We start from the raw sequence: 27,206 nt of genomic DNA, 5'->3' as shown, positions 1-27,206 counted from the left end.
CAGTCTTCTGCAGCTGATGGTCCCACTGATATCAAAGTTTGTGTGTGATGTTTGAAAACATTGCAAGTGGTCTGCCATTCCATTAATGGTGGTAACAGAAAAAAACAACTCATTAAAATTTTTGTATTTTTTCGCTCCCTTGTGGCACGCACGGTCTTTTCACACCATGTTACACTCCTTTTTAAAACAAGATCTTAAATTTTGACAACAAATTTATTTTTTTTCTGTAAAAAATAAAATACATGCACTGTTTTCAATTTTACGTGGTTTTATAAAACATGTAAACTATTAATAATACTGTCCACGGATATTTATCCATAGGGAACAGATTCCAGTCCCTAGATTCCGAATATTTTCTTGACGGTACAACTGTTTTTTAGTTAGAGATACATATATTAAATTGTGGAAATGACTGCAACCTATTTATATGTCAAAAAGACAACAGAAGCTGGATAAATAAATCAGAATGTTTTATTTACAAACTCATTTTCCAATTTATTTTGGAGCTCTAGGTGGGAGATACATGCACGTGAGAAAACCAAATAATACAGTTCACCTCTAAATCACTCTTTTTATGAAGCACAAATTATATGTGCATGTATGAGAAGTGTCGAAATAATTATGTTCCCAGATGGACTGTTCCAAGATCTTCCATTATCAGCTGAACACAATATTCTGACTGTATACTTCCTTAGAACAAACATGGTGTACCTTTTTTGCTACACTGTCATGACAGACATTAGATTATTACATAGGATAGTACTGAGTGAAAGTATGCCAACAATCCCCCAGCACTACATTTAATAGGTTTAGTTACTTTGGTTAGCTTTTTGCGGTAAACAGTTCACAATACAATGAATTTTTGAAATTATGTTCCGTTTCTGTATTTGCTGTAGGGGCAGCCCCAAAGCTTTGTTTTACACTTAGTGTACAATAATTGTTTAAAAGTTTCTTTACAGTGACTGTTATACAACGCAGTTTCCCTTCTATTATGAACTTTTCTACTGAGTACTTGCGTCTGTCCAGTGCATGGTCAACTATTCTTTTAAACTTGAGCCAGAGATCCTTTACATGTTCCCCTCCTGTGCTGACAGTTTCAAGTTTCTGACTGAGATATGACTGATTTTTCTAAGTAGTTTACTGAAAATATATATTATTTTAGTTGTCCTTTGAACTTTGGTAATCATTGTTGCCACAAACGCGTCATTGTCAGTGATACCAGTTTCAATATGTATATCCTCGAAGAGGTCACGTCTATTTCACTGACTGAACAAACTACTGACTCAACACGTTTTAGCACCAGAGTTGCGGCTGTCTCCTATCCACACGCTACAGTTTCTTTGTACAGATGTGTGATCTAAACCTACAAATTTGAGTAGTCTCTCTCAAACTTCTCAAAACATCAGGCTTTGCGCACATGTCGTATCTGCGCAAATCTTCTTCTCACTCTCAGTAATCAGTTTGCGCAGACACGGTATTCACAGAATTTTGCGCAGGCAATCCGTTGCGTGTTGAGGGTCTTAAGAAGAATATCCAAAACCTAACAATCAGGATTTCTCCAAACTCGGATATATTTTAGACGTAGAAATTAATGTACACCGGCTGCACAGGAGATAAGTTGTTGTTATGATGTATTGCTACCAGTACAATGCATCTTCTTGTTATATCGATCAGAAGAAATCGACATCCTTTCGAAGTTTGAGAACCTTTTGTTACAATGTTTGTATCACTGACGTAACAGATCATATGATTAGTGATTGCTGAAGAGGAGAAAAGAAGGCGTGTACGTCGAAGAGACGTAGAATCGTGTTATTATTAAAACGCACTGAACGAGATGGGAGCCGCAGCCACTCCTATTATTGTCTTTACTGCAATCTGGGGTGTTGTTGGTATTGTTTTACCATTTGTAGTGCCTAAAGGACCCAACAGAGGGTAAGGAAATTGGGTTGTCAAACGACAGAATTTGTCCGATTTATGTTACAGTGATATAGTTTCTGCTTTTATGCCATGAATATTTCATGCAGGGTTACTTACAGAAAGCTAACAGTTAAAACTTTTCACAGGGTATTACAAGTTGTATTGATGCTGACGGCTGCAACTTGTTGGCTCTTGTAAGTACAATTTTTTTCCTTCTTTTCGCAGTATCTTAGCTCTCGTTCACAACAATCTAAAGACTTGAAGAGTATAAATTCATACAGTTCGGGGAGGATATAGGTATTTCGTTTTTTTGGTAGGATTGTTGTGAAAATAGAGAGAGACTTTCTGAGCTAGGTATGCAGCAAATCTAGCATTATTTTATTGCGTGTGACAAGCTGCAGATTGAGAGAGAGAGAGGCTCGATATTGATTAAAAATTTTGGTACAGTATGTATTTTTTATCACGATACACCATGTTGTAGTTTGCAAACACTGTGTGTGTGTGTGTGTGTGTGTGTGTGTGTGTGTGTGTGTGTGTTGGAGAGTAAAATCCACAGTGAATTACTTTATGGTGTTCTGTAAAATTAGTGGATCATGGCCCTATAAGTTCCTGCATGTTATGTATCGTGTAATTGTAATGAAGGACTTTGTATCATGCATATTACACTGAGGTGCTATAACGATAATCAGGATCAAAACAAATCATTAGCGAAGTCTAGATGAACGTACTTGTTCTCTAAACTCAATGTTGTAGGTAATCAGTGTTCCAAAAAATGACTTCTTTCTCTTCTGCAGCAAGCCAATCTTGATACGATGCCATCAACAGGATTTGAACAAAGAGGATTGACTAAACTACACCATTATAGCGATCCTTGAGCATTCATGGCCATTCCCATTATTTCAGGGAAGTCTTACATTGCATTGTCTTGCCATTGATGAATTGACAGATGCAGCTCTGTAATTGGGTTTAAATGCAATCAGACTACAGAATACTATACAGACTTAGCTTCCTTGGGTTAACACTAACCACACTATTTACTAGCCTGAGATTAAATAATCGCGTATTTGTGCTTGTCGTATTAGTCTTTTCACAACACATGGTAGAGTTTTGGAGTTAATTGGAAGGCTCTCCAATGAATGGGAATGCACAAAAGTACCTAATGCTTGTAAGGAAGTGACTGAATGAACTTAGATTACTGAAAATGATTAAGCATTTTTTCTGACATCAGGCACAACCAGTCTAAATCCTGGTTTTCATTCATGACAGCCGATAATTAAAGTGACAGGAAAATTTGGAAATATGGAAGCGTCCGATCCCGCCCGTCTGCTTTGCCCCATGAAGTCACAAATATGGCAGAAACAAAAACAAACACACACACTTTCCACAAGAAGCCTAATGACACCAACAGGACAAGCGCGGGAAATGGGGTGTTTTGGGTGGGGGGCAAACTAAATGTAAACAAATTTAGACGCCTTGCGTAGCTACAACGTGTAAGTGAAGACAGCCATGCATGAATACCCACCCACCTCCCCAGGGGTCGTAACCCCTGCAACCCATAGAAGATAAAGATGCTTCAGTAGCTGATTAGTGTTTTTTGTCTTTAAAAAAAAAAAAAAAATCTCACAGGATAGAACGAACAGATCAGAAAGATAAATATAATAAACTAAAACAGATATTGGAGGAAACATAATTAAAATAAGTAATAAGCGTTTTTAAATTAAAAAAAAAAATCTCACGAAATAGAACGAACAGATCTGAAAAGTAAATAAAATAAAACAGAAGTGGAGACAGCCACACTCAAACCAAACTCCGTGCCGTCATGACGTCACACACAACACCCTTACGTCACGGGTCAAAGCCGGCGCGTGGGATCGGACGCTTCTGTCGACCCGAAAATTTTTATTCACACAGTAGTGAAGTATACAACTATCAGTTCACCACGTGTTATATGGTATCAGTCTTTTGTCAAAAGATATTCTTGTCTGGTTGTTCAATAATATGTGGTAAGCTGGTTTTGATCCCAAATTTTGAAAAGAGGACATCCATCTTGCAACAGAAGGAAAACACCTCACCCATAGTGAATCATAACATTGCACTGTATATGTAACAAAATTACTGAAAGGTATTATAGGCCATTGTATTGTATCATACATACATACATACATACATGCATTACTCCTTGTTCCATAGATCATGAATACGACATTTCATAATGATGTGTAATGTGTCACTTTAATGTAAATTTTCTTTACATAAAATAATTAATTAATTTTTTTATGATTACTTCATATCTAAGAATTCATCCATTGAGTAGGAGGAGTTGTCATTAATAAATTATTTTAATTTGCTTTTAAATGGTGGTTGGCTAACTGTCGGACTTTTAATACTATTTGGCAAATGACCAAAGATTTTTGTGGCAGCATAATTCTCCCTTTCTGTGCCAAAGTGAGATTTAATCCAGAGTAGTGAAGATCATCCTTTCTTCTAGTGCTGTAGCTATGCACTGCACTATTATTTTTGAATTGGGCTGGGTTATTAATGACAAATTTCATAAGTGAATATATGTATTGGAAAGGTACTGTGAATATCCCGAATTCCATAAATAAATGTCTGCAAGGTGATCTTGGGTGGGCTCCAGCTATTATTCTGATTACATGCTTTTGTGCAATGAATACTTTCTCTCTTAATGATGAATTGCCCCAAAATATACCATATGAAATCACTGAATGAAAATGGGCAAAGTAGGCTAATTTACTGATATGTTTATCACAAAAATTTGCAATAACCCTAATAGCATGAGTAGCTGAACCTAACCGTTTCAGCAGATCATCGATATGTTTCTTCCAATTCAATTTCTCATCAACGCACACACCCAGAGATTTTGAGTATTCTGCCTTAGCAACAGACTTCCATTCGTAGTCTATATTTATCAATGATGTTATGCCATTTACTGTACAGAATTGTATAAACTGTGTTTTCTCAAAATTTAGCGAGTCCATTTGCAGAGAACCACTTAATAATTTTCTGAAAGACATTGTTTGCAATTTCCTCAGCTGATTCCTGCTTCTTGGGTGTGATTACTATACTTGTATCACCAGCAAAAAGAACTAGCTCTGCATCTTTGTTAGTATAGAGTGGCAAGTTGTTAATATATATTAAGAACAATAAGGGTCCCAAGACTGAAACCAGTGGGACACCAGTCTTGATATCTCTCCAGTTAGAGGACTCTGCTGGTTTTTGCAGGCTATCTGTACTGTTAATTTAAACCTTCTGCATTCTTCCAGTTAAGTATGAATGAAACCATTTGTGCACTGTCCCACTCATACCACAATACTTAAGCTTCTCATGAAGAATTCCATGATTCACACAATCAAACGCCTTTGAAAGATCACAAAATATCCCAATGGGTGATGTTCGGTTATTCAAGTCTGTCTGGAAAAGTGCCCTGTTTCAGCGAGCTACTATACATGTGGCTGATAGTGAATCTTGAACAGTGAAGCCTGTTTTTCATTGAAAATAATGAAGATTGGTTTGGGGAGGTTGCTGCAATAGAGATGATGAGAAATAGATCTGTGCAGATCAAAACATTTCATGTCAACCAATCGCAAGCACTTCAGGCCTGTGTCAAGATAGGAGATATACGTCACCAATTCTCCTCATAACAAGCTCAATAAAATTCAAGGTGCTATCTTCTATTGGGACCTAAGGGTACAAACTGATGAAGATATGCATACTGATCTGGTGCAGCATGGAGTCTATTTTGTTAGGCACATCCAGAGGGGCCCAAGGATAATAGTGGATACCGGAGCTTTTATCCTAGCCTTGGAAGGCAATGTTTTGCCTGACAAGATTGAGGTCATGGTTTATCAGTGTGATGTCAGACCTTATTTCCTCCTCTGATAAGATGCTTTAGGTGCCAAATGTTCAGATACATGTCCTCCCGCTGTTCTAATGAGGCTGTCTGTAGGGCATGTGGTCTGGTGTCCTGCGAGGACAGCTATTATGACCAATCCGCACAGTGTGTCCATAATCCTCTGTGGGATAGTGGCACTCTCTCTCGCTGAGGGAGAGTATAAGAACACCTCCTTTCAGAATTGGACGTCTGCCTATTCGACGCTGGAGCTGCAACACATTTCAGTGCAGACCATGGAACACTCAACTATTGATCTCACATTTTGAAACCTGAGTGTTTTACCCCTGATTCAATGGCGCATCCGTGGTGATCTTTGTGACAGTGACTATTTTCCTATTGTTCTCTCCCTCTCCTCTCAGACATCAGGGACATGCTTCATGTTAGTGTCTTCAGAAAAGTGACTGTCAGGCTTTCTCCTCTACAGCCACTTAAGCAGCCGTTCGTGTGACAAATGTTGACAAAGTGGTACAGAATACTATTGATACTATTTAAGTTGTAGCAGCAATGATGCTCTACTCCTCCAGCTCATCCTAATAACCACCAGTGCCATGGTGATTTGAAGATAGTCACAGCTACTAGGGGATGCTGCAGGGAGCTTAAATGGCACAAGTGCCATCCCTCTATGGATAATTTAACAGTATTCAAGAGAGTATGGGTGAAGGTGCACTTTTTAATACAGAAAATGAAACAGGAGTGTTGGGAGCAATATGTATAATCTATGTGATCCCATACCCCATCATCATAAGTATGGATTAAACTATGCCGCATTTGTGACCATCGACAATCCAAGGCAGTTCCTGGCATCATTGTCAGTGGTAACATCTACACTGATTCCGTGGTATTTGCTGAATTGTGGCACACTTCACTGAAGTGCCTGCTTACAGTAATTACATCCTCATTTTCTGACCTGGAAACACCTTACTGAATGCTGCCCCCTATCCTTCAATGCACACAGCTCTCTTTACTCGTGGAGCATCAACAGAGGCTTTCGCTTTTCCACTGACAAAACATTTTGTATGAATTTCTGGAGTCTGTACATCTTGGGCCTGTTGCTCTTCCATTAATTGACACTGCAAAATTCCTGAGGCTCATGCTTGATAGGAAACTTTCTTGGTCCTCCACGTGTCTTACTCGGCTGCCTGCTGTACCCAGTCCTTCCCTGTGTGTCTTTGGCAGTACTTCCAGGGAGCGGATCTGATCTCCCTCCTCCATTTGTACCGGTCCCTTGTCCATTCGACTATGGGTGCTTCATTTATGCATCTGCACCTCTGTCCATCTTATGCCACCTCAATACAATGCACTATCATGACATCCATTTAGACTCAGACTAACCATGGTGTTGGGTGTGCCTTTATCGTTGGCACCAACAGTTTTCAGTGCTGGGTTCTGGAACACAGCTCAGTATTTACAGTGGAGCCCTGCATCAGGCCATGCAGTGCATCTTGTGACACACACTTTTAAATTGTGTCATTTGCTCTGAGTCTCTCAGTGCCCTTCAGAGCCTCTGTGAGCTGTACAGTTTCCATCCCTTAGTTCAACAAGTCCAGGAAAGCTTTCACTTGATCGCTCTTGATGAAGCCACTGTGATGTTTGTCAGCCCCTGGTCACGCCAGTCTGACAGGCAACAGAGCTGCTGATGGTGCTACCAAAGCTGCATTCCTTGAACCTCGGCTCACTAGTTCTTCCCTTCCCTTAGGTGATCTCTGTGTTGCCCTCTGTCAGCAGGCAATGTCACTTTGACATCACCAGTGGTCTTCCCTTCATGGGAACAAGCTCCGGGGAATGAAACCTCTCCCAGCGGCTTGGCTGCCCTCATGGCCCTCTCGCTGCGAGGAGATAATTATAGCTAGGATGCATATTAGACAGTGTCATTTAGCCATTGCCATTTGTTATGTGGTGATCCACCTCCACTTAGTCCTCATTGTCCTCAGTCATTGATGGTATGCCATTTCCTGAATGAATGTCCTTACTTAACCACTTACATTCTCATGTAAGTTTGCTGTATGAGTTATCGGCCATTTTACCAAATGACACGTGGGCTGTCAACCACGTTTTACTTTTTATCCGTCATAGCAATGTGGCAGAGGACACTTAATCTTTAGTTCAAGACTTCTGCTGTATCTATGCAGTATTTTATGGACTTTTCTGCAAGTCCATGTTTTTAGCTGTCTTTCCTTCTGTCAGTTGGGCTTAACATGTAGCCGTTTTTTAACTCCTTTTTTGCCTTTGTACTCTGCAGTTCTGACATGGACGTGTATGATCCTAGTTGTTTTTGTGCCCTAAAACAAAACAAAAAAAAGGCTGTCTATCATACAATGTTAGCAAAATCTCCAACCAAACACTCGGACATCTTCGTGCTGACAGCATGAAACGTGTTCTCAGGATTTTTAATCGTATTTGCGGAAAGGAGACTTTCCCTCTCAATGTGGAAGGTATTATTATTCTTGTCCTGAAACTGGGAAAGGGGACACACATTTTTACTAACTACTGGCCAGTCTCTTATGAATGGGCTGTGTAAGCTCTTCAAACGAATGGTCAATCGCCGCCTTTGTTGGTGCCGTGAAGCCGGAGGGCATGTATCATGATTCGAAAGTGGCTTTCGGGCTTTTCAGTCCATCAAGGATCATTTGGCTCATTAGGAATCTGCAGTTCAGTGCTTTTGTGCATCACCAACATCTGATTGCTGTGTTCTTTGACCTACAGGAGGCATAAGATACTACCTGGCAACATCACATCCTATCTACACTAGGTGTGTGTGGTTTCTGGGGCAGTTTACCCATTTTTATTCAGAATTTCCTACCTCTGACTTTTTAGGTTTCAGATAGGTACACTCTCAGCAACAAATATGTACAGGAAACTGGAGTCCCTCAGGTATCGGTTCTGAGCATAATTACTATCACTACCAATGGTAGTGGGTCCTACAGTCTCTTTGTCACTGTGTGTAGATAATCATTGTCTATATTAAATCTCTGAACCACTGTGCTCTACTGAGCACGAACTTCAGGGGACTGTCTGGAGTGTACAAGACGGGACCGTGTATCAAAGCTATCAATTTTCTCTTCGTAAAATCATGAGTTGTGCATTTTTACTGTGTCCGGACTGTGCACCTACACCTACAAATTTATCTTGTTTTTACTTGAAGTTATTGAAACTTTTCAATTCTTATGATCTTTTTTGATAACAAGGTAACTTGGTTATCATGTGTCCAGTGGCTCAAGGTTGCCATATCTCAGGCTTTGTGGTACGTCAAATCCCTGACCTTGACGAACTGTAGCGATTCCATGAGTTGCTTAAAAAGCATATTCCTGTGCTGTCCCAAAAATCTTTTGGTCGCCACCATCCAGAACCCACTGGCTGAACTCTACAGCTCTGAAAGGACAGTGACAGTCATCTGGACACCAAGCCACATAGGCATTCCAGGAAATGAACAAACAGACAGGCTAGCTAAGAAGCAAGTACAGGAGGTCAACTTGATGTCAGAGGACTGGACACCAACTTACAATTACAACTTTGCTGGTCTGGGAACAGGAACAGCAGGTTACTATGACCCAAAACAAGTTGAGAGTGGTTAAAGGGTCCACTAAGGTGTGGCATACGCATTTCCAGGCCTCTCGGTAAATGCCATTGTGTTGTACCAACTGCGCTTCGGCCACACGACTCACCCACAAGTTCCTTCTGTGTCAGGTGGGTCCCCCTCACTGGAGCTGCAGTAGTCTACTGATGACAGCGCATGTTACTGTTGAGTGCGCCTTGCTGGTCAACCTGCGGTATGCACTCAGTTTGCCTACCTCACTATCTCAGATGATTTTGGATGATACAGCCATTACCAAAGTATTACATTTCCTGAGGGAGAGTGGATTTTACACTGAACTGTAATACTCTTCCACTTTCAGTATTACAGGTGTTTGTGGGGAGGAGGGCCTACCCCTGCGGCAGGTATCCCCCCCCCCCCCCCCATGAGACCACAGGTTACTTTCTTCCCCCTCTCACATTGTTGTGCCTTTAGACCCTCTTGTGCAAGATGCTGCTTCGATTATCTCTTTTTCTTTTACATATCGTGCCACAACTACTGTCACACCCTTTTTCAAACTCTTTGACTTGCTTATGTAGTTGAAGCAGACAAGTCCACCTCCCCCCCTGCGGGTCCGGGGATCAGAATAGGCCCGAGGTATTCCTGCCTGTAGTAAGGGGCGACTGAAAGGAGTCCCTCCCCCTCAAGGGGGTAGTTAGCGCCTGCGTCCGGACACGGACGGTTCCACAACCTGCATTTGCGGTCATTTTGCTTTTTCACTTCTCGTTTCTTCCTTCCTTTGGTTGGTTCCTTTCTTTGCTCTTCTCCATCTCACTGTCTTCCTTCCTCTTTCCCTTGTCTTCTACTCCTTGCCTTCTCATTGCCTTCTTCTCCTTGCCTTCTCTGGTCTCCGCCTCGGCGTTTGAGACAGTCTGTCCTCTCTCTCCCTCTCTCTCTCTCTCTCTCTCTCTCTCTCTTCTTTTTCCTCTTCTTCCTTCCTCCCTGTGTGCGCCTGAAGGCCGACCCACGTGTTCGCACGCGTAGCCGGTGACGGGGTAACGCGTAATTCCCCACCCTGGGTAGACAAGTAAGGCACGCACGTACCCCCTGGTACAGGCCAGGCCCAGGGAGGGGTGATTGCCTGAGCTGATACCTTCTGACCATGCCGATTGGTCCCTCCGTCTGTTTCTCGGGAGGTGTGACCTGAGGTGTAAACATTCACCTAAGGCGGGAGTGCCCTCTGAGAGGGTCCCCACAAGGAAGGAGCGCGCCATCGGAGACGCTGGCAATCGTAGGGGATTCCTTCGCAATGGATTTCTCTTCTTCTCTCTCGACTTCTGCCCATAAATGGAAACTTGACCAGCCACCAGTGACAAAAGTACTACCGCCTGCCCCACAGTTCCTTGCAGTTTCTCGATCTGAGAACGGCAAGGATTTTTCCTCTGTCAACCCTTTTGTTATCCAGAAGGGAATGCCCTGTCTTCTGCGTTTTATAACTTTGACTGTCTTGTCCAAAGACATCTAACTTTTTTACTTATTTTCTCTGCATCTTTGTCAGGCCTTTCTGGTGTCTCCCCCCTCCCCCCCTCCCCTTGAGTTTTACTAGATTCCATGTGCTCTAACAACTGTGACTGGGTGCTAATGACCCCAGTAGTTAAGTGCCCTTAAATCCCACAAAAAAAAAAAAAAAAAAAAAAAAGGTTCCCTGTCCGGGTGGAGGCTCACCGCACTTTGAATTCGTCTTGTGGTGTGGTATATACTCGATCACTTGACGGATTGACTGACGAGGAGATTCAGTCTTTCCTCGCTGAGCAGGGCGTGACGGCTGTCCATAGGGTCCCGTATCAAAGTGGGCTACGAGGTTATTTCTGTTCGCCCCTATGTCCCGACACCTACGTGCTGCTACCAGTGCCAGCATTTTAATCACACTCGCCAGTCTCGTTCCAATGTGGCTAAATGTGTCACTTGTGGCAGGGATGCCCTTGAGGGTGACTGTCCACCTCCGTCTCCTCATTGTGTGAACTGTCGGGGTGACCATGCAGCGCCCTCCCGCGACTGTTCCATCTACAAGGAAGAACGCTGTATCCAAGAAATTTGGGTCAAACAGAAAGTGTCCACCTCGGTTGCTCGCAAGCTATTTGCTAGTAGGAAGCCCACGCTGCTCCCAGCGGGGAAGTACAGTGCTGTCCTCGCCTCTCCTTGGACTACCAGGGTGGTGGCGACGCAGACATGCAATCTGACCTTCGGCACCACGGTCGTCCGTTCGGCCAGTGCTAAGATCGCGCGGTCGACGTCTCCTCTTCCTCCCGTCACCCATCCAACACAAGTACCTTCATCAGCTTCTGCCAAGACGAAGACCCAGAAATCAGATGCATGGGGCTTCAAGAAGGAACCATCCCGTGCAGACTTCCTACGTACCTCGCACTCCCAGCCGTCGGCCAGTACTTCCACTAAAAGACCTTCCAAGAAGGCTCATAGGAAGCACAGTTCTCCTTCTCCTCCAAGGCGCATTTCTTCTCCTGCGCCACCCAGCGGTTTCCGCCCCAGGCCGTCATCCGTTTCGCCTGGCCGCACCGCTGGCAGCCGAACATCTGGCCGTCCACCGGCGGAGGAAGTTCCTCCTCCCGGCCATCTTAACGAGATCTTAACGAGATGGCCGTTGAACCTATAGAACCAATGGACGATGACTGTCTGCCTACTGATAGCGGCGACAGTACTCGCTCGAAGCCAGGCCCTCAGTGGCCTTCGAGGTGACCCCTTCTTTAATCTTCCTTTTCTTCTCACGATGGCACTTATTCACTGGAATATTCGCAGCATTCACTCCAACTGAGAGGACTTGAAGTTGCTGCTCCGCTTGCACCGTCCGCTCGTCATAGCCCTCCAGGAAACGAAGCTACACCCATGCGATCACATTGCCTTGGCACACTACAGCTCTGTGCGTTTTGACCTACCCCCCGTGGTAGGTATTCCGGCTCATGGAGGGGTTATGTTGCTGGTCCGGGATGATATTTACTACGATCCCATCACATTGCACACCGACCTGCAGGCAGTTGCCGTCCGAATTACTCTCCCCACTTTTACATTTTCTATTTGTACCGTTTACACTCCATCGTCTTCTGCCGTTACCAGGGCAGACATGATTCAACTTATTGCTCAGCTACCTGCACCATTTTTGTTAACTGGAGACTTCAATGCCCACCATCCCCTTTGGGGCTCTCCAGCATCCTGCCCGAGGGGCTCCCTGTTAGCAGACCTTTTCAACCAGCTCAATCTTGTCTGCCTCAGTACTGGCACCCCTACTTTTCTTTCGGACACAACTCACACCTATTCCCATTTAGACCTCTCTATATGTACTACCCAACTTGCACGCCGGTTTGAGTGGTATGCACTTTCTGATACACATTCGAGCGACCACTTTCCGTGTGTCATCCATCTCCTGCATCATACCCCCTCTCTGTGCTCAGCTAGTTGGAACATCTCCAAAGCCGACTGGGGGCTCTTCTCTTCCAGGGCGACCTTTCAGGATCAAACCTTCACAAGCTGCGATAGGTCGCACACCTCACGGAAGTCATTCTCACTGCAGCTGAATATTCCATCCCTCACACTACTTCTTCTCCACGTCGCGTACCGGCCCCTGGTGGACCGCAGCATGTAGAGACGCTTTACGTGCTCATCGACGTGCTTTACGCACCTTTAAACGCCACCCTACAGTGGCGTATTGTATCACTTATAAACGATTACATGCACAGTGCCGTCGTATTATTAAAGAAAGCAAGAAAGCCAGCTGGGCTGCTTTCACATGCACCTTCAACAGTTTTACTCCTCCTTCTGTTATCTGGGGTAGCCTGCGCCGTCTATCTGGCACTAAGGTCCACTCACCAGTTCCTGGCTTGACGGTCGCGAATGACGTCCTTGTGGCCCCTGAGGATATCTCCAATGCCTTCGGCCGCTTTTTCGCAGAGGTTTCGAGCTACGCTCATTACCACCCTGCCTTCCTCCCCCGAAACCAGGCAGAGGAGGCTAGGCCACCTAACTTCCGCTCCTCGAATCGTGAAAGTTATAATGCCCCTTTCACCATGCGGGAACTCGAAAATGCACTTGCCGGGTTACAGTCCTCTGCTCCAGGGCCTGATTCTATTCATATTCAGATGCTGAAGAACCTTTCTCCTGCGGGTAAAGGTTTCCTTCTTCGTACTTATAATCGCATCTGGATTGAGGGACATGTTCCCACATGCTGGCGCGAGTCTATTGTTGTACCGATTCCTAAGCTGGGGAAAGACAAGCACTTGCCTTCCAGTTATCGACCCATCTCGCTTACCAGCTGTGTCTGTAAGGTGATGGAGCGAATGGTTAACTCTCGTTTGGTTTGGCTGCTCGAATCTCGGCGCCTACTTACCAATTTACAATGTGGATTTCGTAGGTGCTGCTCTGCTGTTGACCATCTGGTTACCTTGTCGACCTTCATTATGAATAACTTCTTGCGGAAGTGCCCGATCGCGGCTGTGTTTTTTGATTTGGAGAAGGCTTACGACACCTGTTGGAGGGCGGGCATTCTCCTCTCCGCACCATGCACACATGGGGCCTTCGCGGTCGCCTCCCTCTTTTTATTTGTTCCTTTTTAATGGATCGACAGTTCAGGGTACGTGTGGGTTCTGTCCTGTCGGACACCTTTCGCCAGGAGAATGGGGTGGCACAGGGCTCAGTTTTGAGCGTCGCTCTCTTTGCCATAGCGATCAATCCAATAATGGATTGCCTCCCAGCTGATGTATCAGGCTCCCTTTTCGTGGAAGATTTTACCATCTATTGCAGAGCGCAGCGTGCATGTTTCCTGGAGCACTGTCTTCAGCGTTCTCTTGACCATCTTTACTCCTGGAGTGTCGCCAATGGCTTCCGTTTTTCTGCCGAGAAGACGGTCTGTATTAACTTCTGGCGCTACAAAGAGTTTCTCCCACCTTCCTTACGACTCGGTCCCGTTGCTCTCCCATTTGTGGAGACAACAAAATTTTTAGGTCTTACATTTGACAGGAAACTTAGCTGGTCTCCACATGTGTTTTATTTGGCTGCCCGTTGTACCTGTTCACTTAATGTCCTCCGTGTTCTCAGTGATATGTCGTGGGGAGCGGATCGAACCGTCCTACTTTGCCTATATCGGTCGATCGACCGCTCAAAGCTGGATTATGGGAGCTTCGTATACTCCTCTGCACGGCCGTCCATCTTACGCCGCCTCAACTCCATACAACATCGGGGTTTACGTCTTGCGATCGGAGCATTTTATACTAGTCCCGTCGAGAGTCTTCATGCTGAAGCCGGTGAATTGCCACTGCCCTACCGGCATGATTTACTGCTTTGTCGGTATGCCTGTCGGCTACTGTCAATGCCCGACCACCCGTCTTATCGTTCCTTTTTTGACGACTACCTTGATCGTCAATACGGGTTGTATGTCTCTGCCCTGCTACCCCCTGGAGTTCCCTTTCGTCGCCTCCTTCAACACTTTGATTTTTCACTCCCTGCAACCTTTAGAGTGGGCAAGAGCCTCACGCCACCTTGGCTCCAGGCTCAGGTTCGCGTTCACCTTGACCTCAGCTCGCTCCCAAAGGAGGTTACCCCCGGTTCGGTATACTACTCCCGTTTTGTCGAACTTCGTTCGAAGTTCATTAATAAGACCTTCATTTATACAGATGGCTCTAAGACCAATGACGGGGTCGGTTGTTCTTTTATTGTCGGGGCACAAAGTTTCAAATACCGGCTCCATGGCCATTGTTCGGTCTTCACAGCTGAGCTCTTTGCCCTCTACCAGGCTGTTCTTTACATCTGCCGCCACCGACATTCTGCTTATGTCATCTGCTCCGATTCCCTGAGTGCCATCCAGAGCCTCAGTGATCCGTATCCGGTTCACCCTTTCGTGCACCGGATCCAACGCTCTCTTCAGCAGCTGGTGGACGACGGTTCTCCGGTTAGCTTTATGTGGGTTCCTGGCCATGTCGGAATCCCTGGGAACGAAGCTGCAGATGCCGCGGCCAAGGCTGCGGTCCTCCAGCCTCGGACAGCTTCTTGTTGTGTCCCTTCATCAGATTGTAGCAGGGTCATTTGTCGGCGCATTTTATAGCTGTGGCATGCCGATTGGGCTGCACTTACGAACAACAAGCTTCGGGCCTTGAAACCTCTTCCCGCGGCTTGGACGTCCTCCTCACGCCCCTCTCGGCGGGAGGAGGTAGTTTTGGCCCGGTTACGAATTGGACACTGCCGGTTCAGCCATCGCCATCTGCTGACGGCTGCGCCGGCGCCGTTCTGCCCATGTGGGCACTTGCTGACGGTCTGCCCCATTTTAACGTCCTGTCCGGATTTTACTACACTGCGTCTTGATCTTGGCCTGCCATGTACTCTCGATGCCATTTTAGCGGATGACCCAGGAGCAGCTGCTTGCGTTCTTCGTTTTATCACATTGACCAGCCTGTCTACGGACATTTGATTATGCCGTTTTTTTTTTTTTATCCTATGCCTGTAGATCTTTTATCGTGTTTTTCCCTTTTAGTTGCTGTTTTAAACTTGTGCCTCACGGTGCATTCCTAACATAGTCTGGGCGCTAATGACCGTTGAAGTTGTGCGCCCTAAAACCACAAAAAAAAAAAAAAAAGGTCCACCTTCATTTGCTTTTTGTATGTTTTGTGTTTCTCTCATGAAAGCAATAGAGAAATGATAACTAAATATCATTTTCATTGAAGACACTAAATAACACCATGCTCATTATCTTCTTGTGTTTCATTTCCATTGTCTGACTTCAAATTTTGATAAAAGTTATTGTAAACAGGGCTACAAACTTCGACATAAACATTCTGTCACACAGTATAGCAGCTTTGATGGACCTGCTATTAGGATACTTAGGTTCCAAAACAGTTTCCGTTATTTTCTTTGGTTACCTATGCCTTGATGCAGATTTGTGCTAGTGTAGTAGGGCATGTTAAATATTTTGACTTCATTCTTTCAAAAAATGACTGAGCGAGGTGGCGCAGTGGTTAGCACACTGGACTCGCGTTTGGGAGGATGACAGTTCAATCCCGCGTCTGGCCATCCTGATTTAGGTTTTCCTTGATTTCCCTAAAACGCTCCAGGCAAATGCCAGGATGGTTCCTTTGAAAGGGCACGGCCGACTTCCTTCCCTGTCCTTTCCTCATCCAATGAAACCGATGACGTCGCTGTCTGGTCTCTTCCCCCAAACAATCCAATCCTTTCAAAAATTGAGGGGGTCTTAAAGTTGCGTTTTGGTTAGCAATTCCCAATTATATCTACAAGAAATGGCAGTTACATTGTTTTGCTTGGTAAATAGCTATTGCAGGTTCGTGGTATTTTGACGTTTCATGCAAAATTTGCCCAAACTGTCTTCTTTCAAGAACTGCTTTATCATTATTTCTCTCTGTACTTCTGCCCTAAGGATAAGAATGTACTATAAAATCTGTAATCATTTTAAACCACCTGTAAAAGTTTTTAATCTAGCAATACTCATTTACAGCAGTGTCTTTTTCTTAATATCGCACAAATAGTTAAGTTTCTTGTTTTTCTTTTTCCAAGCACAAATAGTTTCTTCCATTTTCAAAAACTGGAAATTAGGAACCATGGCTAGTAAAAGGAAGACAAGGCTGGAAACTACCACTCAAATGAGTTACTTTGTAGGAACTGGTTGAGAAATGCTGCTTTCTGAACTCCGAGCTTTGCTTGATGTCCTAAGATATGTGCATCTGCTAAGAGACAAAAGTGGATAGAACACCAGAAATTACCCTACAGTCACTCTTGCAAAGGACTTTTATCCAGGAGTGCTTGAAAAGTGGTCGCTAGGAAGTAGTTGTTTTTTGATACCAATTATAAATTTTAGAATCACATGTAGTGATCCATGCCATTCATGGAAGGGCATGTATCACATACGTCAAATATAGAGCTCAAAGTAAAGAGGCGCGTGATTGCAGTTAGGTGGTAAACATGGAGCAACATACTGTGGGAAAGCATTACTCAATAGGTGCAGAGTCTACCTGCTGGAGTGCATTTGTAACCTCTGTGGAGCATGAAGGAATGAAGGAGCTGTGTTACTTGGAAAGATTTTCAGCCCAAAGGAAGACTAATACGATGTATATCAGCATTTGTTGTTATATACTATTCATAGAATATTAACGAGAGGTCTTTAAGGCAGTAATATTAGTTGGTTTCTGTGTAATGTGTAACCTTTTGTGAAAGTTTGTGGTAATATACAGAGTTAATAATAACCAATCTCCACTTTGAGTAGAGAAGCAGTGTTTTGTTTTATAGCCACTTCATTTATAGAAATCTGCCTGGAAGAAAGAAGTAAAATGCCAAGGAAGAAGGGGGCACAGCATAGCTGGATCCTGAGGTAAATCGCGAGAGTTGCAAGGCTGAATTCCAAAACTAATGTAATAAGGGAGTGTTATGGCAGTGGTGTTACATCTAGCTGCAGGGAATAATAGGTCTAGAACAGACATTACTTAAGTAGTTAAAAGATCGCCGCACTAGCCAAATACAGAAGTCATCAGCCATTTAATAAACACTCCACACAGTCCTGAAGAAGGGAGAGGAAAACTGGGAAAATGCCAAAACATATCACCTGGCAGATGAAAAGTGAAACGTAGCAACATTAGACAAGCACCTTGATATCCTCAATTGCAAGTGTGAGATTAAGCTATGTTCAGAATTTGAGGGTCAATGTCCAAGGGAAGCTAACTGTAAACATGGAGTGCACATCTCCTCCTCTTGTTCTAAGGATGTGAAGATCCCTGTTAAAGGACTGATGTTTATTAAAGGTCAAAGAAAGTTGGATCTGTTGGTCAGAATCAGATTGGGTTAACAGATATACCAGAGCACAGAAGACAAATTAAAATGCAGAAGAGGCAAGAAAATGAATTAAGAAGACTTCCTGAATATAGGCAGAAAATCAAGAAAGAGTTAACATTACAATCAAATGAAATTATTTTCTCTGATAAAAGATGAAGAGGCAGATGATGTTAGAGATGAAGATTCTGAAGATACTTTGCTGACATGATGTGATAATCCTGATGTACCCTCTATTTGAAATACAAACTAGTATTATACAGTACAATTGCACAGTGTTGCAGTGCGAAGTATTAGATATGGTGCCACTCTATGTGCTACAGATGCCATTGAAGTACCTACACATTTGGTGCTGGATTAATTACTGAAGGAGACAGGAGACAAGTGGTTTATTACAATACAGTAAAAAGGACGCAAGAGAAAATCGTGTATAACTTGTAGAATTTCATGATCGATGCAGGATAGGCAAGATTGAATGTATGTTATTTGATGAACCCCAAAATTCCAGTGAAGCTGTGTTACAAGCAGATAACTCGAGCTGTCAGTTTCCAAGTATTGTGAAAAAAGAGCATTACACTGTTTGCAGTCAGCCAGGTGGAAGGTACCTTTGCCAATTTACTCCAGAGAACAACTTAATTGGAAGTAAACCTGCTGAAGTTATTGATAATCATTTAGTGGATTTTTTAAAAAGAAACAGTATTTATAGAAGTTTGCAGACTATTGGTGGAGACTGAATGAATTTTAACACTGGTTGGGAAGGAGTTATGCATTGGGTTGAGACAAAGAAGAATCGTAAACTCATTTGGTTGGTTTGTGCTCTTCATACTAATGAGTATCTTTGAGCCACTTGATCAGTTGGGTGGGAAAACTTTGTCTAACGCTAGTGGAGCTGTAACTTTGGCAACATGCTTCATAGTGGAACAGAATTTGAAATCAATCCTTGTTTCTCATAATTTCCTTGCCAGAGCTTCTGGTTCCAATGAGTGACACTGTTGTAAAAGACATCTCTACATGTCAGGCTTGTGGTCACAGGATAACTCTGACTATAAGGGCAGATGCACTTCCAACTGAAATGTCAGTATTAGAAATTGGTCCTGCAAGCCACTCTTGGTGGTTAACAACTGCAAATAGGGTTTGTTGAATACGGCTTTGGTTGAAATTGTAGGTGTCAGTAATGCTTTTCTGTTGCAATAATCAGTGTGTCACATGTGGGATTGAGAAACATTTTCTTTGCTTCAGGTGTACTTCTGTAGCTCAGGTTAGTATTCTTTAGATGTAGAAGATTATGTAAGACCATATCTTCAAGTGGGATGCTTGCAGCTTTGTCATTATCTTACGTATGCCCTTTCATAGAAGTTTGAGGAATATGTTGAAATAGTTACTGAAAACTAATCTGTATTCACGTAGGTTTAAAGAGCAACTATGTGACATACAGTCGATACACTTCTTAACTGAACTGAAATTGAGAATATAAGGTCTGTGTACAGTCTGAGAAAGTGAATGAGATCAGTACCTAGTGAACAATGTAGTGTGCTGCTTTGCAGATTTGACATCATATTTGCACACATGAGGCCTGTTGTGGTATTTTCCATGTCTGTTGGAGTATGTAAACTAGATGTCTTGCCATTGGTGTTTGGAGGAACAACTTAAATAATACTTACAATGACTATTTCCTGTTAGGAACTACAAATACATTTTATCGTATTTCAAAACTGAGATTTGCGCTATATTGGAGTAGTCTTGTGGGTATGAAATAGTGTCGATAACCTTCATACTAATTGAAACTTCATTAAGAATATAATTTAGGAGACTTAGAATCGTTTTTTGAAGTAATAAATGTAATCTATACCTTTTAAATAATCAAATCGCTTCTTTGAGATTCCATGCACAAACAGAAATGCACTTTTTGCACAACTTGACCTTGGTTATTGTTTTAACATTATATTTAAAACTTTTGTCTTCTTCATGCTCAGCATTTAATGTCTTTAATGTACTGTCTATTACAAGAAAACCATTTAACTGAGCCTAAAAGATAGCCATGTTGAGCATTTTAAACTCCTACTTTATTATAAGTATTACAAAGTCCTTTCTTTCTGCCTTCTGCAGTATCTTTGTACCTACACCATTGTACAGTATTTGGCAGCATTGAATGCTGCTGCGCACTTTTAGCAGGTATAATTTTACCTCTGTAATATATTCTTGTCCACGGTTAGATGCCTTCTTTCCGCTGTAATATTTCCAATGTTCTGGATTTCTCTTCTTCTTTTTGCCTTCAGTTTTTGTAGTTTCGTTATTTGTAAGAAAATTGTCACTTGATGTGTCAGTTCTGTTTATAATAAACTCAAGGTATAAGGCTGCTCTCCCATTGGTCAGTTCAGTAACCAGTTAGCGATTCAGAACCCAGGTATCAGTGAGATATGGGATACATCCTTATTCTATTTAGAAGTTTTGAGACTGCTTTGTAAGGTCTGCTATCTTAGCCTTCTTAGAACTGATGTGGAGCTATCCTGTACTCTTGATAGATCAATGTACTGATGCCAGATGGACCCAGCTCACATAATGTGCACCTAGTTAAATTTTCATCACACTGGGGGATACCCCATTAGTTCACTGAGCCCTTCAAATGTCAAAACCACCTTTAGTGAAATTGAAAGTAAGGGTAATGAGAATTCCACAGTTAAGTGGACAGGAGAGAGCTGGTAGGTGGAAAGAGTACGCCAAAGGCCTCTAAGAGTGCGGGGACTTGTTGGATGTAGTAGAAGAAGAAATAAGAGTTGATATGGGAGACACAGGTCATCCAGTATTAGTCAGTTCAATGCAGATTTGGAAGACTTGTGATCAAATAAGGTAGAAGAGGTAGATAATATTCCTAGAGACTCTCTGAAATCTATGGGGAACTATGAACCAAGTGACTACTTGTCAGTGTATAGAATCTGAGTTGGGAGACATAACATCATACTTTCAGAAAAACATCATCCACATAATCCTGAAGATAGCACTGGCTGATAACTGCAAGGATTATCACACATTCAGCTTAACGACTTTTGCATCCAAGTTGCTGACGAGAATAATGTGCAGGAGACTGGGAATGAAAGTTGAGGACCAGCTAGATGATGATCAGTTTGGCTTTCGCGAAGGTGAGGGCACCAGAGATGCAGTTCAGATATCGTGTTTGACAATGGAAGCAAAACTGAAGAAAACTCAAGACAGATTCAATGGATTCACTGACTTAGAAAAAGCTTTGATAATGTAAAATGATGCAAGATGTTGCGAATTTGGAGGAAAAATAGGAGTAAGCTATAGGGAAAGACTGATAAAATACAGTATGTACAAGAAGAGGGAACAGTGAGAATAGAACTACTCTGACTGTTTCTCTACTGTTTCACCCCTCTATAGCTTATGAGAAAAATGGACACCTAAGATTCTCCATGCAAGCTCCAATGTCTCATATTTTACTACGATAGTCATTTCGCTCTGTTTTGTTGGGAGTCAACAAAATATTTTCGCATTTGGAGGAGAAAGTTGACTGAAATTTCACATATCTGAGTAACAAGAAATGGATTTGTTTTAATGATTTGCATTCCAGCTCAAATATCAGATCAGTGATACTTAGCCTCATTTTTTCCTGATGATACAAAATGAGCTGCCCTTCTTTGAACTTTTTGAGTGTCTTCCATCATTGTCATTGTTGTAATGTCAAGTTGAACACGGTAACATTCAAATAAGCACTGAGTCCAAGTCTAGCGGCCGCTGGCTGGCTGGCCGCTCAGGTGGCGCGGCTGCTTCATGGCTGGCAGACAGCGCCGCATGTAGAGGACGCGCGTAATTGCGCGGTGGCACTTTGAATGATCGGCGAGTCACAACAGTCATTCAGTATGAAAACTGTACTGCCGAGCTGTGCTACAGATGAGAATGGACAAGTGTATTGTAGGCAGTCATCTTATTAGATTTGTTACACATTTAAAATGTTGTGATAAAATGCAATCTTTGGTTCACCTTCCCCACAATTTTTGTTGTCTGATAGTGTCAGTTCATTATCTGTAACTGTGATCCCAGGATGTTGAGTTCAGCTGACTACCTTTAAAGTTCTTTGATTTATCATGTAACCAGAAGTTGTTGTTATTATTATTATTATTATTATTATTATTTTAGTCTGTGCAGAACCTCACATTTTATTTTTTGGGATCAGTTGCCACTTTTTGCACCATGCAGAGATATTGCCTGAATCATATTGGCTGATAACTTCATTTGCTGATGATGCTGTCAGTCTAATAATATGAGTGGGCTGCTCGGATTGTCTCCACATCATTTATGTAAGTTAAGAATAGGAAATAACTTATAACTCTTCCTTGGAAAACACCACATATTACTTGAGTTTCTCTGGATGACTTCCCAGCAATTACTACAAAGTATGACTTTTCTGGCAGGAAATTACAAATCAATTTGCATAGTCATGACAATACCCTATATGTGCACAATTTGATCTGCAGCTGCTTGTGAAGAACTATGTCAAAAGACTTCTGGAAGTCTAAAACTATAAAGATTCCATTTTTATAACACTCTTTACCTTTTGTGAATAAAACTACATCTTCTGAATCTGTGCTGATTGTGTGTCAATAGATCATTTTCTTAGAGATATTTGTAATGCTGGAACTTGGTATGTGTTCCAAAATCGTTTTACAGATTTGTATCAAAATATGGATCTATAATTTGGTGTATTACTTCTATTTCCTGTCTAGTGTAATGACGTCATCTATGAAACTTTCCAGCCTTTAGGTACAGATCTTTCATCAAATGAAAAGTTGTATATGATTACTAAAAAGTGGAGCTAGTTCGTCAGCAAACTCTGAAAGGGACTTACTTCATTTACAGCCTGGACTGAAAAGCTTGTATGAAATTGCTTCATTACATGTACCTCTAAATCATTCATGAGGACAGCTGTTACTGATTTAAATTCAAGAATACTTACTGCAAATTGTGTGACTCCACTTTAGTTGCTTTCAGTCAGTAACATTACCAGTGATACCACACAGTGAAGGTATTGATTGTTTTTTGCTACTGGTGTACGTAACTTTTCTCCATTCACAATCCAGTCTTGATGTTACTGATTCCACAATAAATGTGCCCAGCTTTGCACTGTTGCAAGCTGCACTTGTACACTATTAGATTAATGACATGGTTTCCTTATAGCATGACGTAGACTTGGAGAGAATACATTATACCCACATTGAAAGCACAAGAACAAATACAGAAAATCATTCTTTGTTGAGCACAGTGCTTACATTGTCTTTGAATTGTGTTCCAAGACAGGAAGAACTTCTTTCATTTAAAGATGACATAATTCCATGTCAAGGTATGTAATTTTTGGTGAGGAAGCTACATTGCAATTGTAGTTAATATACAGGGCTATTACAAATGATTGAAGCGATTTCATAAATTCACTGTACCTCCATTCATTGACATATGGTCACGACACACTACAGATACGTAGAAAAACTCATAAAGTTTTGTTCGGCTGAAGCCGCACTTCAGGTTTCTGCCGCCAGAGCGCTCGAGAGCGCAGTGAGACAAAATGGCGACAGGAGCCGAGAAAGCGTATGTCGTGCTTGAAATGCACTCACATCAGTCAGTTATAGCAGTGCAACGACACTTCAGAACGAAGTTCAACAAAGATCCACCAACTGCTAACTCCATTCGGCGATGGTATGCGCAGTTTAAAGCTTCTGGATGCCTCTGTAAGGGGAAATCAACGGGTCGGCCTGCAGTGAGCGAAGAAACGGTTGAACGCGTGCGGGCAAGTTTCACGCGTAGCCCGCGGAAGTCGACGAATAAAGCAAGCAGGGAGCTAAACGTACCACAGCCGACGGTTTGGAAAATCATACGGAAAAGGCTAAAGCAGAAGCCTTACCGTTTACAATTGCTACATGCCCTGACAACCGATGACAAAGTCAAACGCCTTGAATTATCAGCGCGGTTGCAACAGCTCATGGAAGAGGATGCGTTCAGAGCGAAACTTGGTTTCAGTGATGAAGCAACATTTTTTCTTAATGGTGAAGTGAACAGACACAATGTGTGAATCTGGGCGGTAGAGAGTCCTCATGCATTCGTGCAGCAAATTCACAATTCACCAAAAGTTAACGTGTTTTGTGCAATCTCACGGTTTAAAGTTTACGGCCCCTTTTTCTTCTGCGAAAAAAACGTTACAGGACATGTAAAATTGGCTCATGCCACAACTTGAGACCGACAGCGCCGACTTCATCTTTCAACAGGATGGTGCTCCACCGCACTTCCATCATGATGTTCGCCATTTCTCAAACAGGAGATTGGAAAACCGATGGATCGGTCGTGGTGGAGATCATGATCAGCAATTCATGTCATGGCCTCCACGCTCTCCTGACTTAACACCATGCAATTTCTTTCTGTGGAGTTATGTGAAAGATTCAGTGTTTAAACCTCCTCTACCAAGAAACGTGCCAGAACTGCGAGCTCGCATCAACGATGCTTTCGAACTCATTGATGAGGACATGCTGCGCCGAGTGTGGGAGGAACTTGATTATCGGCTTGATGTCTGCCGAATCACTAAAGGGGCACATATCGAGCATTTGTGAATACCTAAAAAAACTTTTTGAGTTTTTGTATGTGTGTGCAAAGCATTGTGAAAATATCTCGAATAATAAAGTTATTGTACAGCTGTGAAATCGCTTCAATCATTTGTAATAACCCTGTATTTGTAAGATCAACAGTATTGAGAAACACTTTATTGTGGTCTTCACCCATTACTCAAAAGGCAGCAACTTGTAGCATGTATCTCAAAATGCCTCTTACGGTAGAATCAAAATGAAACAGTTGAAATGAATGCTCACAAAAGCACACTAGACAATGTATCAACCTCTCATATGTTTACTTAAAATATGGTGAATACTTGAAGGAGTTTTTACCTTCTGGTACCTTTACCATTCAGAACCACCAACTTGGTACAGGAGCCATTGTCCTAGGGTGGTGTATCACAGGGCACAGAGAATAGCTTGCACACAAGAACTTGAGAGAGGGATGGCTGGACCTCAGTAACTTGTAATAGGGTGAAGTGAGGGCTAATATGCACTTTTTAAGAAAAACCTGTTTAATTGTTAGCCACATCTATTTTAATACACACAAACTTTCAGTTCTGGTTTAAAGAGGTGTGTGTGTGTGTGTGTGTGTGTGTGTGTGTGTGTGTGTGTGTCACACATGTACACTTTTCCATGTTGCATCCCTCAGTTGAATGTTTTTTATTCACTCATTGCATTATTATTATTATTATTATTATTATTATTTTCCAGCTGGTTATGTTGTTACATGGCTCAGATGAATCCTTTGATCGGCCCTAAAATTTCAAACACAACTCTTGCACTTATGGCCACTCAGTGGGTGAGTATTATTTGTTTTCTGATTACATGCATCATAATGTCTGACTTCTTTTTCAGTCTTAACATGATTTTGTAAGATACGTGAAAAATGCATTGAACTGTTTGTTTCAGAGTGGATACACACCAAAATAAATGGGTCACAAGCATAACATAAAATAGGGAGGACATCTCTCTACACATGAGAATATGGTTTTGTGTTACCATTCTAGTTCAGGAAAGAACTGTCACTTTATTTGTTGGTGTTTGTATGTTTGTGTATATGTAGCAGAAAATGATTAAGTTATTGTCAAACAATGTAAAATCCAAGATGGAATAACAATATGTAAAGGATTCTTAACTACTCACCACACAGGGGAGGCATTTATTCATAGAGCAGCACAGTGAACAAGAATGCTAGATATATTCAGCAATCAAATCCTGTCGCACACTTAAGAATTCACTAATTTCACTTGTTCTCTCAGTTGCTCTGTCGTACTGATTATAACTGCTGGAAGAGTTTCCCCAAGTCAGTGTTTCAACAATTGCATCAAAATATGGCCCCATGAGCTTCTTTTCAAGTTTTGTAGCTGCTGCTCATTCAGATTTGATTAGCATGCTTCTCCTTGTAACAGACTTCTTTTCAGTGCTAATCTATTTTGCCATCATTGAATAACCAGTGGCTTGGAAACTTGAAGAAAGAGCTGATGAGGCTGGATTTTGAAACTTTTGAAACAATTTCTGGGTGAGGTGAGGCTTCATCAGTTAGTCTGTATAACAGAGTATCTGCAACAACAAAAGTATTTTGCTAACTCTAGAGGTTCACATGCTTTACCTACTGAATATATCAAGCATTCTCTTTCATTGCGCTTGTCTGCTGCTCAGTCTGTGAGTAGCAATTTATTCTTTCCATTAAGTTGTTATTATTGTCTATATTATTGTCAGAACTGTTCATCATTTCTGAAAGCATTGTAAATACTGTTGTATAATAACATTTATTATTTAAAATAAACTAATATAATCATTTAATAAAAACATTCCAGAAAGGGTAATAGGGTGTTTGTGTACAGTCATGTAGTTGTATCCAAGTAATTGTTATCAGTTCTCAGCTGTTACCATGTTTTAGAGTAGCATAGATTTCTGGCAGTGATACTTACTATCTGTGGAAGCTACTAACGTAAATTTTTCATCAGTGTAATAAAATATCTTGTTTCATTATTGTCAATAAATTGATTACACATGTCTTTTAAATCTGGCCAGATGTTATTGTAGTGCTGCACTCACCTTTAAAGGTTTGTCTATTTTATTATGGGAACTGATCATAGAAAGCAGCGTGGTCTTGCACTTTTAAGTGCAAGAGGTAGACAAAAATATGGAAAGACCAAAAACAAAACACATTACCATGCCTAACACAATACCGAGAAACTTTTGGCACTCAAAACTGCTTAAAGTCCTCTTCAAATGGAGAAATACAGGTTCTTTGTGGTTTGTAAGGGAATCTTACCCCATTCTTCCCACAAAATAATGGCAAGTTCTGAGATGATGATAGTGCTCCAGTACCGTTCCCTCCAAAGTAGACCACAAAGGCTCAGTGATGTTTAGGTCTGGTGACTGGTGGCAAGAAGAGATGTGACAGTTCATCCTCATGCTC

General features: G+C 42.1%; 1 protein-coding gene across 1 annotated transcript; it reads left to right on the top strand.

The window, feature by feature from the left end:
* Nucleotides 1–1,737: 1,737 nt before the first annotated feature.
* On the top strand, nt 1,738–26,806 carry LOC124612681 (V-type proton ATPase subunit e 2-like). The gene is made up of 4 exons (XM_047141010.1): nt 1,738–1,932; nt 2,064–2,111; nt 25,493–25,580; nt 25,691–26,806. The coding sequence occupies exons 1-4, from the start codon at nt 1,835–1,837 to the stop codon at nt 25,709–25,711; spliced, it is 255 nt and encodes an 84-aa protein (XP_046996966.1). The 5' UTR covers nt 1,738–1,834; the 3' UTR covers nt 25,712–26,806.
* The last annotated feature ends 400 nt before the right edge of the window (nt 26,807–27,206 follow it).

The sequence above is a fragment of the Schistocerca americana genome, chromosome 4, assembly GCF_021461395.2.
Source record: "Schistocerca americana isolate TAMUIC-IGC-003095 chromosome 4, iqSchAmer2.1, whole genome shotgun sequence".
Lineage (NCBI taxonomy): Eukaryota > Metazoa > Arthropoda > Insecta > Orthoptera > Acrididae > Schistocerca > Schistocerca americana.
This window is presented reverse-complemented; position numbering and strand designations above follow the sequence as displayed.